This window comes from Hyperolius riggenbachi, chromosome 4, assembly GCF_040937935.1.
Source record: "Hyperolius riggenbachi isolate aHypRig1 chromosome 4, aHypRig1.pri, whole genome shotgun sequence".
NCBI classification, from domain to species: Eukaryota; Metazoa; Chordata; class Amphibia; order Anura; family Hyperoliidae; genus Hyperolius; species Hyperolius riggenbachi.
In genome coordinates this window covers 455,613,394-455,630,680 of record NC_090649.1, presented here as the reverse complement: position 1 = coordinate 455,630,680, position 17,287 = coordinate 455,613,394, and the positions used below count along the sequence as shown (strand labels likewise).

At 44.5% G+C, this 17,287-nt stretch overlaps 1 protein-coding gene across 8 annotated transcripts in view; it reads left to right on the top strand.

Moving 5' to 3' along the window:
• ALK (ALK receptor tyrosine kinase) overlaps positions 1–17,287 on the top strand; it is a 942,963-nt gene that overhangs the window by 652,709 nt on the left and 272,967 nt on the right. For all 8 annotated transcript variants that reach the window (XM_068232762.1, XM_068232763.1, XM_068232765.1 and 5 more), the window contains one exon: positions 10,695–10,822. In XM_068232762.1, the coding sequence (XP_068088863.1) occupies positions 10,695–10,822 (128 nt within the window). The remainder of the gene's footprint in view (positions 1–10,694; positions 10,823–17,287) is intronic.

The window sequence follows — 17,287 nt, the reverse complement described above, 5'->3', positions numbered from 1 at the left end:
CCCGGGCAGTTTTGTTTGATGGGGCGGAGCTTAGCTAAAAATGCAGCTGAAAATGAGACTTCTATAAGAAAAATAAAGTTCTGATGCTGTGAAACTGTTAAAGAAACACCAGGCCTTTTCAGTTCTGCTGAGTAGATTTTTAGTCTGGAGGTTCACTTTAAGAAGATTCAACAGATCCGTGGAGAAGTAATTCTCCTCCCACTCGTTACTGTAGAGTATTGTATGTAGTGAACAGAGGGGCCAAAATAATAAAGTTCGCTACATACGATACCTGTGTCCACTCCTGGTGGAGGGGTGATATACCCTCTTCTTCCGATCTACAGAGAGCCACTTCTTAATCCTGAGTGGGGACAGGTCTAATCTCCTCACCTGCATTTACAGTGGCTGCCTAGAGGTTAACCCTGATTTGTGAGTATTATTCTACCTACCTTAAAGGGACTCCGAGCAGTGCAGAAACTATGGAAAGATGCATATCATTTTAAAGCTCTCTTTCTCCTCTTTCCAATCATATATAAACCGCTGCCCTACGCCTTTTAGTTTTCGCTATTTTCGCGATTGAAATTGCCGCGACTGCAATTTCAATCGCGAAAATAGAGAAAACTAAAAGGCGTAGGGCAACGATTTAGGTGTCGCCAGAAAGAGGAGAAAGAGAGCTTTAAAATGATATCCATCTTTCCATAGTTACTTGTATTACACAGGGCGACTTTTTCTGCTGAATGGAGCTGCTGACACTGGGGAAAGTGTCGTCCTGTGTAATACAAGTAACTATGGAAAGATGGATATCATTTTAAAGCTTTCTTTCTCCTCTTTCTGGCGACACCTAAATCGTCGCTCTATGCCTTTTAGTTTTCTTTATTTTCGCGATTGAAATCGCGGTCGCGGCAATTTCAATCGCGAAAATAGCGAAAACTAAAAGACGTAGGGCGGTGGTTTATATATCTTTGGAAAGAGGAGAAAGAGAGCTTTAAAATGATATGCATATTTCCATAGTTTCTGCACTGCTCGGAGTCCCTTTAATCATCAGGAATCATCAGGCTGCAACGCCCCCCCTCCCCCCCCAATCTACTTAACATTGGCTTCCTGAAGCTCCTGCCCGGCAACATGTCCCACTGCGCAGCTCTGCTGGCAGCCCACGGCCCAGTATCCCAGCCGGTACTTAGGCCGACCTCCGGGTCAGCCCCGTACTGCGCCTGCATAAGTGGTGCTGTCAATCACGGCCACGTTGTTCGCGCTGTACTGCGCAAACAATGTATGGGTGTCTCAGCACCCTAGAGAAAAAAACACAGGAGACAAAAAAAAACGAGAACCCAATAGCACAATATGTTTTCAAATACGGGATATCAACAGGTAAGGTAATTGTACTACTCACAAAGGCGGGTTGCACAGGGGCAACAGACCACAGGAAACAGGTGGAGACAACAAACCCGACTCCAGCCGGACATGGGTGTGGTCGCTCTCCTTGGTAAAAGTGACAGATTATCGCTATGCTTTAAACCATGTGTGGTCTGTCTAGACCCCTCCAATAGGGTGTGTTGTGGGGTACGTAAACCACAATTTGGGTAAACCCAAGGAGGCACCCTGTGTGAATAAAATTGAATTAAAAACAAGATAAAATTGAAATAAATGAGGTGGCTTACCTCTATGACGAGATCTTTGTATAGACAAAGAGATATTTATTTAGCACAGGCAACGCGTTTCATGGGTCCAAACCCGCTTCCTCAGGCCAATAACAGTGCCAATTGCAAATAGCCAATCAGCAAAGGGAGCCTCTGAGGAGGCCTAGGTGGCCATATAAGAAACAGACAGGGCAGCAACTGTGGGTGAGGCCCAAAGGGGCCACTTGGCTCGCATGGGCCAAGCAGCACCCCAGGACACCCTCACATGACTTGTGGAGTCCAGGTCTTGACAGGTCAGAGATGTAACAGTATTAGGAGCAATTACACGATATCCAGGGCTGGATTTCTAGAAAGGCCAAAAAGGCCCAGATCTTTGGCAGCTGCAACCCAAGGGGGCACCTGAAAATGAAAGAGGGGTTGCTACATATAAAAGAGGCGCACAGACTCCTTGGGAGCAATTTGAGTTTATTGTCCCATTGCACACATATACAATTATTATTCGTCCAATCCGACGATCGTTTTGGGGCCAGACAGGTCCCCTTTATCAAGGCACAAACAGACAAAACATATGATGGATTTGTACTGCTATGGGCTTCATTTTAGGTGTGCGGTTCTTCTGATTGAAAATGGAGAGCAACATGGAAAAATGGAAAATTATGCCCAAGGGAGTTGTTAATGAAAGAGAGGGTCTACAGTACATGGATGAAATGCATGGTAGAGGGGGCTGCACATGGAATGGGAGGGACGCTACTGCACATGAAGGCGGAGCTACAACATACTTGACCTAGGGGCACAAAAAGTATAAATGCAGCCTTGCCGATATCAGGCAGGTGGATGTAATGTTTCAGCTGATTGGTGTAAGAAGCAGACTGGCACAAAGCTGATATAAATCTAAAGCTTGGCATTCCACTTTAAATAGACTGATTGATGACACTCCTTGTAGTGTAGTCTTCTGAACTTTACCCATCTTGGTGGAAATAAAAGGCACGGGACGCCACAGCTGGGAATATTTATAATGTATTCATCACCCCGGACGGTCAAGGACACGAGTGAGGCTGGCATGAAAGAGGCGCGCGAGAGCGATTATCGCCTCCTCTCCAGGGACGGATGTTGTGTAGAACGTGAAAATAAAGAGAACAGAGGGACAGACATCCCCCAGATTGATCTCCCTGTGGCTCTAAGTTCCTAGTGACCGCTATGTCATTGTCAGGCTGTGCCAGAGAATGTGGTGACACCACACTGAAGCATTCTGGGTAGCCTTCTTACTTACACACAACTTGAAAGAGAAAAGTATTATGAGTTTTATTTCATGTCAGTATTTATTTTTGTTTACTGAAGTTTTGTGGAGTGTTTTTAATGACTCTATCCCATATCTCTGTGAAATCTTGCTGGAGTAAGGAGAACTTAGTCTCCAGACTCTCATTTATCCCTGTAAGCGCAGTTTAGCATATCTGGATGGTAGTTTGGCAGTTCTGGACAGGGCCGGCACCTCCTTAGGGGCAAAGATGGCAATTGCCCCAGGGCCCCTGGACCTGTGTGGACCCCCCCAAGGTGCCCCTCCTCACCTTCAATTATGGTGATCCATGACAGCAGGGATGCTGTGTGTTTACTCTGTAGAGAAAAGGGAGGTGAATAATGGGGACCTCAAAAAATGCTTTTTAGGAGACATATGATGGCCACCTAAAGATATTTTGTGACCGGGGGAGGGGGGGATTGGATCGGGCCTGGCAGCCGACTCACGGGCCCTGAGGGTGATTTGTTTGGAAAGGGGGGAATCGGGGGTGCCCCCAAAGATACTTTTGTCCCAGGGTCCCGTTGTAGCTAGAACTGGCCCTGGTTCTGGATAGCCTCTAGTAGCTTAAGGGTCCCCACCGTGTTGGTCACCACTGCTCCCCTATCTGCCATTGTCTGTGCTCCACGTGTCTTGAGATGTGGCAAGATGGCACTGGCTCGCTCTGGAGGCCGAGGTAACGCGTGGCTGTGGCACGGTGTTAGTTGATCTCCGGGTGCGTCCAGACATACCGGTGGCTAGAGCAGAGTGTTTTAATTCCCTTGTGCTAAAGCTTGTACCGAGTTCCTCCCGCTTCCAGACCATGCTAATAATTCCACTTTCTTGAATGCAAGATGAATGCAGATTTTGTGCAGCTTGGGATTGGGCCAATCAAATTCACTTCCTGCTGATTTTTAATTGCTCCAATTCCAGGATGCATCTCTATTGGCCAAGTTTCTATCATGAAAGACGGCACCGACTTATTGCTGTTTAACCTCCTGGGCGTTACGGACGAGCTCAGCTCGTCCAGTAATGCCGCAGGGCAATGCTCGGGCCCTGGTGGGCCGATTTGAATATTTTTTTTTGAAGCACTTCGCTAGCTGCGTGTTTCTCCGATCGCCGCCGCTACCCGCCGCAAAAGAGGGCCCCCCCCCGCAGACTCTGTGCGCAGCCTGGCCAATCGCCACCAGGCTGCGCTATGCGGTGGATCGGGACTCCCTGTGACGTCACGACGTTGATGACGAGGATGTCATTCCGTTCGTCGCCATGGTGACAGGGGAAGCCCTGAAGGAAATCCCGTTCAGAACGGGATTTCCTGATGGGCTTGATCGCCGGCGGCGATCAGAGGGGTGGGAGGGATGCCGCAGGGAGGGGGGAATCATGTAGCTAGCGCTAGGCTAGCTACATGATAAAAAAAAAAAAAGGTTTTTTTTTAAATATGGCAGCCTCCAAATTCCTCTCACTTCAGTTCCCCTTTAATAAACATTGTTCACTCGTTTTGTTTTATGTTTAAAATGGGTCACTTCCGCCTAGCGTCATGTGATGGGGGCAGCCAGTCGCAACATTTACTGATGTCACTGATATCCTTTAACACGGAGAGGTCTGTTTATAGAGAGGCGATAATCTGATTACAAATCCCCACTTCTTTGTTCTCCAGTTTTCAAAATCGGACTCTCAACACCAGTGATGGCTGTAGAGAAAACACCATGGAGGTCGACAGCTGCTTTGTGTAAATGTGACCCTGATGTAGCGTACTTGTGCCTGAGGCTTCTTTTTACGCTGCAAATCGCATTGCGATTCCAATGCGATTTTCACTGTGTGCATAAAAAACATGGAGAAAAAAAACGCAGCATGCAGGGTTTTTTAAAAATCATATCGGATCAGAATCGGGTGCGCTGTTGACATCTGCAGCCTTTTCTCTATGGCTGTCGCTGGTATTGTGAGCCTGTAGCCAGATACCCCTTTGCATACAACCTGGAATTTAATGCAATTTTGAATTAAAGTTTTAAAACTATAAATATGTGCTGCTTAAAATATTCTTTGATGTGAGACGGTATAGCTGTTTAACTCATAAAGAGGCACTCCGACTAAATCAGCAGAATTAAGTGCACCTTTTTTTGTTTCAACTATGCTTCTATGATTTGATTAAGGCCTATTGCACACTACATGCGACTCTGATTTGCGTTTTGTTAATCGATTTTAACATGCGATTCCGATTTACGATTTTTAATCGGTACTGCATGCTGCGTTTTTTTTTTCCTGCGTTTTTCTTTTTGTTTTAATAGCATCCAGGGAAATCGGAATCACCAATCGGATTTGCGGTGTTCAAGGGGCCTTCGGCCTAGGAGCTGCTAGCAGTGCTTTTGTAAGCTCTCGCTACTTTAATTCTATGGGGGATTTTTTAAAGTGAATGTAAATGGAATTAAAAAAAAAAACGGATACTTACCTATGGAGAGGGAATGCTCTGGGTCCTATAGACACCTAAGTTCTCAATGTGTACCCCAGGGGGTACTTCTGATGGTCCTAGGGGGTACTCAGGCTTGATATACTTAAAGAGGATCTGTACTGAACAGTAAAGGGGCACTTCAGCAAAAAACTGTAAAATTTAAAATATGTGCAAACACATACAAATAAGAAGTACATTTTTTCCAGAGTAAAATGACCCAAAAATTACGTTTCTCCTATGTTGCTGTCACCTACAGTAGGTAGTAGAAATCTGACAGAAGTGACAGGTTTTGGACTAGTCCAACTCTTTATAGGGGATTCTCAGGGATATATTTATTTTCAAAAGCACTTAGTGAATGGCAGTTGCTCTGTCCAACTGCCAAAAAACTGTGTAGCGAGCAGGGAAGCTGGCAAGCATCATTGTTTAAAACCTTTTTCAGCAAGATATTTATAAAGTATAAAAGCCTTGCTGAGAATCCCCTATGAAGAGATGGACTAGTCCAAAACCTGTCACTTCTGTCAGATTTCTACTACCTACTGTAAGTGTCAGCAACATGGGAGAAAAGTAATTTATGGCTCATTTTACTCTGGAAAAAAACTTCTTATTTGTATATGTTTGCACACATTTTACATTTTACAGTTTTTCGCTGTAGTGCCCCTTTAAGTAATAAATAAAATTGCTTATTCCTTTACAATAATCATTTATAAATTATTTAATCAGTGGCTGTCCATTGTAAAATCTTTCCTCACCCCAATTTATCACAGTTCTGACAGGTGATCTACTGAGAGTTCCGAAGCCAGTAGAACATATACCTGGTTTTCCAGAATGCTCTGGGAGGAGAATTCCACATAGCTAAACAGCCTAGGCTAAGTATCACTGGGAGGGCGGGGCTACATACAGCAGTATATAGCAATAGCAAGTGTTTTTGATGCTGAAACCAGGAAAACTCCTGTAAAAGTTACTGCATTCTACTATATGTCACTACAGGGCCTCATGCACGTGACCAATTTAGCGGTGCCAGAATGAGATCTCTGAAGATCAGTATATAATGCTATAATGCGCTTGTTGCTCTCTTACGAAGGCGTTTGTCGCAGGATGATGTATAGTAGAGAGGCACAGAGAGGGACGTCCGCATTAAGCCTTTGTTTACAGAAAATATAGTGTTATAGAGCCATCAATAACGCCGTATACTTATAGGAAGGGCTGTCTGGGGCTGATTAATGCGCTTCCTCTTTATTCTTTTTACTTAAACCGTCATTAATTTCAACGACGTCCTTTAAAATTTACGGTTATTTACCAACTTGTCACATCTTAACTCCATATATAATGCGCCAAACGTCTCCTTAAATGTTTATAGTGTCGGCATTAACTAATATTGGGCAGTAAAGCCGTGAAATAGCAACAAACTGAAGAATCGGGACGTTGCTTGAACCGTAAAGAGAAATGACACGTTTGTTGAGGAAAAAAAAGCTGCGTAAATGCAGCCTTAGGGCTTCTTCACACTGCAGCCGTTTTCGGCTTTTTTTTTTTTTTAAACGCCCCCTGACCGCATGGACAATGAATGTCTATGAGAAGGTTCATATCAGCGCGGGTCGTGCGCTGTGTGGCTAGCAAAGCGGTGCAAGGAGCATTTTTGAGGTGATTCCGTCTCAATGGAACGTATAGGAGGAACGCAAAATGCTCACAAAATCATTCTGTGCATCGATTGCGTTCGCGTTTTTAAGAATAAATACATTGTATTTATTCTTTTCCGGGTCAAAGAGTTCACTTCCTGACTTGCGTCAGGGAGGGAATTACAAAACCACTCGGTAAAAAAAACAAAAACGCTAAGCACAAAAACAAATCGCCCACCCAAGCGCTGGGTATCGAAAAATAAAGCTTCAAAAACTGCCCACCGCTAACAGCCACGTGAAAGGATTGCAATGTGAACAAAGCCTAAGGCCAGGCGGTGCAGTGTAACAGCTGCTCTGTAACGTGGCTTACCGCTATGCACCATCTGTTATAATGGGTTGCAGTATGGTAACGCACTGACTGCACTGCATTACCGTGCACTGCTAAACGTGCGCTTTAACAGTGTTGGTAAAGCATAATATTCATTACCTGTATGCTTCACTGTATCACTGCAATGCGAGTATAATATGCTGCGGCGTTGTCTTGAGCTGTGCAAGAAACGCAACACAAGGGCCACTGGGAATGTGGCCTTACAGAGCAGAAAGACGGTCTGAATTTTCCAACAAGTCCAATTGAAAAAAATAAATAAAAAAATAAGTTTGATAAGATTTCTCGGGCAAATAAAAAACTTCATTTTTCTGTTCAACCTACTGTTTTCATCATGTTATGGTAAAATCGAACATCGAATTGTAATGTGTGTGGCCATCAGGAGATGAAGATATTTCTGGTCATTTTTTTTAGAATATTGAATAATGTAAGATTGATTGTCAATTTATAGATCCATGTGATTTTTATTTTTTTTATCATTATTGGGGAAAAAATTGAACAGCATCTGTGTTATAGATTGGTCAGATTTTTCAAATGTTACAATCAAACTAAAAAGTTGATTGTATTTCTCAAATTGAAAAAAAAATGTATGTTATGTGGCCACCCTTGGGGTAGGAAACACACTAGGCAGAAATGCTAGCGTTGCGGAAAACGCAGCAAAAACGCAAGTAATGCAAGTCAATGGGTTGCATGGAAAAAACGCATATGTTTACATTCTGCAATGTGCGTTTTTAAAAATGCTGGTCTTGCTGCACATTTTTCCAGAACGCATCTAAAATGCACATAATGAAAGTCGATGACGATGCAGAAGTATTGCTCTTTAGTGCGTTTTTTTTATGCGTTTTGTGTGCATTTCACACTTTAAAAAAAAAAGTCTGATGTATTTCTGCTTCCTGTTGACTTCCTAGTGATTTGCATAAAAAACGCATGCAAAACGCATATGCAATTTATATATGCAAACCACAAATGCATTAAAAAAAAGCGCAAGAAAAATGCATGTGCCAAACAAAAACGCAAGCGCAGCGAAAAATGCGCTAAAAACACACAAATGCATATGCAGCAAAACGCTACCTTTCCCCCACTCCCTAGTGTGTTCCTACCCTTTTAAGGTCCATACACACATCCCATTTTTATCTGCAGATGACTGGCCAATTTTACCACTTTACCATGTGGTATGAGAGCATATCTACACAGTCTGTTCATAGTATTCCAATCTGTTGGCCCTCATGCTACATAGAGGTAGTAAAATCGGCTAGTCATCTGCAGATTAAAATTGGATGTGTGTACGGAGCCTCGGCAGGGGTCACACTTGTCTGTGCAGAAAAGCATCAATGGTTCTGTTCTCATCTAAGCGTTTAGCGTTTTGCTGAAACGCAAACGCATAGCATGCAGCATTTTATGAGCGATTCTGAGTGATTGGCGTTTCTATGTTAAGTATTAGCTATTAGCTAATCACTGAAAAAACGCTTTCTATACAGTGAAAATCGCTTGGCAAAACTCCAGAAAATCGCTTAGCGCTTGCGTTTAGCGATTTTAGGTGTGAATGAGCCCTTAGAAATACAACATCAGTAGCAAAGAAAAGAGTCTCATATTGTTTTCCAGCACAGGAAGAGTTAAAAAAAAAAAAAAACCTTCAGTTATCTGTGCAAAAAAAACCTACTCTTAGCTATTTGATCCATGTGGGTCGAATACAGTCCTGTTCCCTGAAGCACTTAAAGAGAAACCATAACCAAGGATTGAACTTTATCCCAATCAGTAGCGGATACCCCCTTTTACATGAGAAATCTTTTCCTTTTCACAAACGGATTATCAGGGGGCTCTGTATGGCTGATATTGTGGTGAAATCCCTCCCAATGTGATGTCAGCACCTGGGAGCCTTGTTGCATTGGGAAAGCACAGCTGTTTCTAACTGCCGAAAATGCATCATCTCTTTCCACAGACATCTCCTGCCAGCAGTAAAGATGTCACCATGTGATGAATGTTAGAATGTAAATCAGGGAGAGGAAAGATTTTACAATGGGCAAACACTGACTAAATCATTAATAAATAATATTTTGTTTTATAAAAAAAATTAAAAAAGCTATATAACTGAAAATAAAATGAGTCTCTTTTCTTTGCTACTAACGTTCTATTCATTATCCGTACTACACATAAGTTTGCTTTCTTAAAACAGATAGTATTTGTAAAAACAGCAAACTTTTGTTTTCCATAGCGTTTTAGTAAGAGGGCTTTTTGACCCATTGCAGCCCCTTGCACACTCTGGTTCACCATGAGCATGCTGGGGAGTCCGTGCTACACATACAATTCAATATAAGGGGTTTTTTTTTTCACTTCAGGCTAGCTTTAAAGGGGTTCTGGGGGGGTGTTTGAAAATAAAAACGGACACTTACCTGGGGCTTCTACCAGCCCCCTGCAGCTGTCATGTCCCGCGCCGTCCTCCTACGATCCTCGATTCCCCGCCGCCGGTCCCGGTCTGATATTCGTCTAACAAGACGGATAGTGATCGCTCCCGTGCGTGTCATCGGGAGCTTACTGCGCAGGCGCAGTGTGAAGTTTTCTTGTACTGCGCCTGCGCAGTAAGCTCCTGATGACGTGCGGTGGAGTGGACACGAGCGGCCGCACAGCCACAGTCTTATTAGAATCGTACTTGGACCGGCGGCAGGGAACCGAGGATCGTAGGAGGACAGCGCGGGGCATGGCAGCTGCAGGGGGCTGGTAGAAGCCCCAGGTAAGTGTCCATTTTTTTACTTTCAAACCCTCCTCCCCACAGAACCCCTTTAAACTTTACAAATTTTCATGATAATGGTCTTCTCCATTAACCCAATACAGCGCCTCAGTTCCTGTTCCAGGGATGAATCTTGCAAGCTTGTGATTTCACACAGCCGTCTATTTAAGAAAAAAAGCGGATGTAAATGAAAAGCTTGACAGGCTCCCCTCGGGGCTGGCTGGTTGGTCTCTTAGCTCCTGTCAGAGTTGGGCCATGGTGTGGTGTGAGGGAAGAATGGGCACTGTGTTCTGGCCTAGGAACTGCGAAGAGACTCCCTCGTCTCACAGATTTCTGGGATGAAATTAGTAACCTAATTATTCCCCCTTGACGAGGCCAGACTGACGAGTCTCCAACAAACAAAAATATCCGCCAGACACTCTGCTCTGCATCCCATCGCTCTACTTCTTCTCACACCACTCACATGGACTCGTGCCAAGCTCTGCCAGGCCCCTGGACTGAAATTAATACAAAAATAATAATGGTGGTACAGCGGGCGAGGGTGTTTGTGTGTGGTCGAAACCTCAGACGGAAGAAAGCTTGGCGCATACTCATCTGCGTTTTTCTCTGCTCTTGTTTTCTGATCTCTACCGACTTCAGATGGGTGGTCATCGGAGGGCCTATCGGACACAAGGGGAAGCCCTTCCGGATATCCGTGGACTACGTCGACGACACGGGAGTCACCGTTGCGGCCGTGGACTCGTTCGCCATGAAAAACTGCACTCGAGGTAATTCAATTACTGTGAAATTTATACGCATGTTGTTGCCCCCGGCTCCTGCTATAATTCTTTGATTTCTCCGCACCCGATTATGTAACGTTTTATTTTTTCCTCTTCTCTGTTATGCAATTTTAATGCCAGCCTGACACACTTAACCGTATTAAAAATGGAATGACATTAATTTGTAATAAGCGAAATTGCAGGTGACGGAGGATCCGTCCTCTTAAAGGAGTACAAGCGCGGTTCAGATCATGGCGTAATCCGATGAACGTTAAATGAGGCAGTCAGATGAAGGGTGGAATAACGGTGTGGCCACAGGGAATTTTTGTTTACTTTGTGCTTTTTTATTGTTTCCCAAAAGCACAGATGACAGTTTGAGAAACTTTTTAGCATTGTTTCATAAAAACTGGATCATGTAAACAAAAAAAATGTCAGATCATGTTAGACCGGAGCTGCAAGAATGGAAGAAGGAAATGAAATTGTTTTGGAGAAATATTTAGGCATTTTCTTTGCAACTCAGGAATTTTTTTAATTTATTTAGAATTTGTTTAGAAAAACTTTGTAAGGTTTTACTCCTGGCATTTAGTGATAAAGTTTGTTGTTGTCTGTGTAGATGCTACTTTATGAGCTTGTGTCAGACAAATCCCCTTGAAAGCATCTGCTCAGGAGCCCATTTGACTGAATCGGGTCCTTTGGGTGCTGCGATTGGTAGGCGTCTAATAAACGCATGTGTTAAATTTTGGCTATCAGGCATCTAGACGGTCATTTTAGCTACAACTATCGGTAGTTTGGGCACCCATGGTTAGGGTTAGCTATATGGGGGACAGGTTAGGCACCTACAGGAGGGGTGAGAATGGAGGGTTAAGGGTTAGGTTTAGGGCAGTATGTAGAAAAATATTGTTTTTTTTTCTTCAATTGCCAATATTTTACTATTTGCAGCTCCACCCGGCGCAGCTGATACAATAGCACCGTAATACATACTCCCTTTGACAGCTAGTTCCTGTAAAACGGACTTCCAGAGTTACAGGTTGTGAGGCTTTAGTCTGGGCTCCTCCCCCTTGCCGTGTAATGATACAGAGGCATGCTGCAGGACAAACCCCTCCCCATCTGCTCACCTGATAGCCACATTAACCCTTTGGCAGCCAATTTATTTAGAGGCTTGCAAGTGTTCCAAGCCTATTTATTTTAGCATATTTTTTTTTTTTTTCATTTCTTATTTGTTACATTTTCTTGCTTTAATTAGTACTGCTGTAATGTGTATTTATGGCCACTTGTCACGAGGGGGCAGTATGAAACAATAACAGAGGACTTCTGCTTTCAGTTTCTATATTTTCTGCTAGTAGAGAGAGATCAAAGCATTCCAAAAATTTACACCACAACAAGTTCTGCCAACTGAGGTGAAAAGCAGGGCACTTATCTCAAACGTGTTAACTCTATTGAAGCTGGTAATAACTCAATTAAATTGTGGTTTGAGTCACACCACCACAAAACAGGATTTATAGCTTCTGAAGCCTTGTTAAACCCCAGAAAACTGTAACATGTGTGCAGTCTGACTGCTAATCTGTCGGACGTAATATTTAGATCTTAGCCTGGAGACTATGTTTTAAAGCGGTTTTAAAACTCTGACAAAATATTCAATAAAAATGTGTTTTCCTACTTTATATATTCCATGCAATTATCATATTTGCTTTTGTGCACAAGTATTGTTCATTTAGAAATTCTAAGTTCCCAAAGTTCAGTTTATTTACTTTGAAAGCTGCTGGTGCATTTTATTCATAACTGTTGTATTTATATTGTAAATGCACCCAGTAATGATTTCTGAGCAGTGTTTCAGTTCAGGACTCATTAGCAGAAGTGTCTGCACAGTCAGATAATGTTTACTTAATTGTATCAAGTGAAGAATGTAAACACAAGAGAAGGTTATCTCCAGTTCGGATGCGGCTGCCCCTGCAGGAGAAAAAGTCAGTTCTGTGATTTAACCCTTTGAATGCTGTTTTACTGGGAAAAAAATTGTTAGTATATTATTGTAAATAATCTTTTAGAGCAAAGAAGAAATGCTGGGTTTCATTCCACTTTAAAGGAAACCCGAAGTGACGTGTGACATGATGATATAGATATGGTTATGTATAGTGCCAAGCACACAAATAACTATGCTGTGTTCCTTTTTTTCTTTCTCTGCCTGAAAGAGTTAAATATCAGGTATGTAAGTGGCTGACTCAGTCCTGACTCAGACAGGAAGTGACTACAGTGTGACACTCATTGATAAGAAATTCCAACTATAAAACGCTTTCCTAGCAGAAAATGGCTTCTGAGAGCAAGAAAGAGGTAAAAAGGGGAATTTCTTATCAGTGAGGGTCACACTGTAGTCACTTCCTGTCTTGAGTCAGGACTGAGTCAGCCACTTACATACCTGATATTTAACTCTTTCAGGCAGAGAAAGTAAAAAAGGAACACAGCATAGTTATTTGTGTGCTTGGCACTATACATACTCATGTCTATCTCATCAGGTCACATCACTTCAGGTATCCTTAAGGCTGCTTTCACAGTGGGACGTTACAGGTGCACGTTAGTGCAGCCTGTAATGCTCCCCCAACGCACAGCAATGTAACACAAGTGGGCTGTTCACAGTGCCCACGTTGCGTTACATGTAACGCTGCACATTGTAATGAGAGTGCAGCATGCTGTGCGTTCTACGTTAGACTGTTTGCACATGCTCAGTGGGGGGCGGAGAGGAGGCGGGGAGATGCCGCTACAGTAGCCGCGCACATGGCTACTTAATATGCAATGCACTGGCGGCCGCTGATTGGTCGGCGGGACCACGTGATGCGGAGTGTCTCGCTCTGCATCATGTGGTCCCGCCGGCCAATCAGCGCCACTCTGGGAGACCTTATGCGGATAGAGCCGCCTAAAGCGTCTCACTCTAACGTCCTCTCCCGCGCCACCATGCGTTGTGTTAGGGGCACGTTATGCGACCATAACGTCCCCTAAAACGCAATGTCTTAGTGTGTAAGTAGCCTTAACTGAGCCCGAAATGTATTAAGTAACCTCGGGCAAAACATAACAAAAATAAGAAATCCTCATGTGTTTAAAAAGCTAAGGGTTGTCTTCCACTGAGTGTGTTTTGCGATCCTAAAGCGGTAGGTACACCTTCCACTGATGGCAGGGATGTTTCCATTAGTGCTCTAGCAATATCCTCCCGTCGCGATGGTCGGTACATTGGATTCATTATCAGATCGATTATTTCTGTTCAATTTTGTATAGATGTGAATGGACAATCGATCGAAAAATTGATCGGAAATCAGATCAGAATTGTCAGAAATAATTGATCTGACAGCAAGTCTGACAGAAAATCTCATTGTGTGTAGCCAGCGTTAGAGCAGTGCTCTCTAATGCCCATTGTTATATATCTGATGCCCCCTTTAATACCAGTAAAGCAAACCTGAAGCGAAAAAAAATAAACCTTATGATATGATGAATTGTATGTGTAGTACATATAATATATAGAACATTAGTAGCAAAGAAAAGAGTCTCGATTTCGATCGCGAAAATAGTGAAAACTAAAAGGCATAGGGCGGTGGTTTAAATTGGAAAGAGGAGAAAGAGAGCTTTAAAATGATATGCATCTTTCCATAGTTAGTGCACTGCTCAGTCCCTTTAACCATTATACCATCCAGCCACCGCTGACAGGATGGTGAGGGCTGGTTTATGTGCTGATGGGCCCCTTTGACTCTGAATGGGGGCCCCAAGCGACTGCTTTTGTTGCCTGGTCGGTAATCCGGCCCTGCATACAACTGTGGATTTTCAGTCAAAACAATTTTATTTGATACTGGCAGGGCAGATGCTATTTACTCCTATCTGTTATTGCCTGATGAAGCGTGTTTTTACCCCGTGAAACGCGTTGCACTTTATTTGGAGTATCTAATAAAATTGTTTTGACTGAAAAATCAACAGTCGTGTGTTCTGCTTGGAGGAGGTAAGTCCACCACTGCCTCCTCTATTACCAAGATGGGTTTTTAAGTTCTTTTAGTGTTTTTTTTATCCTGTTGGCGCCTCTGTTATCCTATTATGTAAATTTCTGAATGTCTGTTTTTAAAGAACGCCTGGCTGGCTGCAGACAAACCGTTCATGCTCTAGTTCCGCTTTCACTTTGGCAGGCAGCCAATCACGATCCACGTCACGTATCTGCGTTGACGTGCATGCGTGATATAAGAGCACACTCTGTACCCTCCTGTTTGCGTTAGCAGCACATTACTTTTTTTTTTAAGCGAAAACCCAGGAGCGTATTTTAAAATTAGTTTTGATGGCCTTTTCTCTTAAAAATTAAATTTTTCATTATTTCCACGAACATTCATGCTAAAAGAATATTGGCATTTGCACTCATCACTGTTCAAACTATAGTCTCTCAGTTTATCATTCTACTTACAGCAGAGTTCCCGTTGTCTGGAATTAAAGAGAACCCGAGGTGGAGTTCTAACAACGAAATCCCCATACAGAGGCTGGGTCTGTCTATAGAGCCCAGCCTCTGTTGCTAGTCAGATTCCCCTTAAGCCCCCCCCCCCCTCCTGCGCTCAGCGAGACCCTAATAATCACAACCGCGCTGTGCGGCTGTGTTTACCTATCCTCTGTCTTGGCTGCTCCCCCGCGTCCTGCATCGCTCTGGTCCCCACCCGCGTCCCTTCCCTCCAATCAGCGGAGAGGGAAGGGACATGGGCGGGGACCAGAGCGATGCAGGAGGCGGGGAAGCGGCAAGACTGGCATTAGAGAGGTAAACGCAGCCCGCTGTGACACTCTGCGTGTCGACAGTGTGGCTGTGATTAATGGGGTCTCGTTGAGTGCATGGGGGGGGTGAGGGGGAATATGACTAGCAACAGAGGCTGGGCTCTATAGGCAGACCCAGTCTCTGTATAGAGATTACGGTCTCAAAACCCCACCTCGGGTTCTCAGGCAACCAAAAGTCTCAACTATCCAGCATGGCTTTTGAATAATGGGGATGAGGATTTGGTGGGGTTTGAGGGGGGAGGGGGTTGGAGGCATTTCACATACTTACAGGGCCTTTAGCAATGTTTGTTGACCTTCCCTGTACCTCCTTGCAGCCTCCTAGTGGCTTTCTGGCGCTGTGCACTTAACTAGGAGTGTGACCACACCCGATATGGAGGATGCCGGAGAGCCATTATGAGCCCACTAGGAGGTACAGGGAGGGCTGCCAGAGATTTCTGGAGACTCGGTAAGTATTTGGAGGGAAACAAGGGGAAGGTCTGTGCCTTTTTAGCCAGTTGCTCAAGCAACTGGCAAGCACATCAGGAGATATTGGCAGCCAGGGGCATAACTAGGCCCCACCGGGCCCCCCTGCAGAATGTCATTGTGCCCCCCCCCTCCCTGGGGCCTGCTCGGGGCCATTTTGTGGGGGCTGGAGGGGTGGCAGCATGAGGGGAAAGCCTTGGCCACAGTCGGCGGGGAGAGGGGAAGTTCCCCACCTCACCTCGGTGCTCTTCCCTCTGCTCCTCTTCCGGAAGTGACGTCAGCCGCTAGAGTGAGGAGTATGCAGTGGAACGCAAGGAAGAAGGTATGTATCTTGCCGCCGCTGCCCAAACTGTAACTAGCTGGAGGGGAGCGCAGAGGGGAGAGCCCCGAGGTGAGGGAGAGGGGGCGGGGACTTCCCCTCTCCCCGCCGACTGTGGTCAAGGCTTTCCCTTCATGCTGCCACCCCTCCAGCCCCCACAAAATGGCTCCGAGCGGGCCCGCGGGAGCAGGGGCTGCAGGGCCTATTGTTATGCCCATGTTGGCAGCGCTTCCAGACAAAGGCTGCACCTGAATTAGCTACCTGCATAGATGTGCAGAGCTCAAAATACGGCAAATGGCACAACTTGCATTCAAAACAGGTACAGCAAAGGAGGACGTTAGCTTCAGCAAAACAATATGTGCATAAATTATTTCTCATTAGACTCTTCCACGACTTTGGCATGGCCTCGTGGAAGAGACCTAACCACTAGCCTAACAGTTAAAACCTAATTCTTACCTTGTGCTGCTAGCCATAAATGATATACACTTTCTTTTAAAAAACGTTGCCAATTGTTAGCTGTTTTTTGAACCGGCCAGCACATGTATCTAGCATAGATGTACATGTCCTGTACATAGATTTGGTAAGATTGTGTAAAAAAATGGTATTATTAGTGGGCACTTTTTGCGATTGTGATTGCTTTTTTGATTTTCAGTTTGAAACAGCCCTAAGAAAATCACTGCCTGACTGCCGTTTCTCTGCATGGTTGGGGGCCCAGCGGGCAGCACACAACTTGGGGCAGAAAGTGGTCATAAGGGAAGCCTTTACAAACCATCTTGACCGCAGGGCCAAGTCGCAATCCCTGTTGCTACGCCTTCGTGATGAACACAGCTTGTCTTTCAAACACCTTGAATTATCCTCCAGGACGGGGAAGCAAACTCTTGTACGACTTTACCTGGAGACGTGGCGGCGAGCGC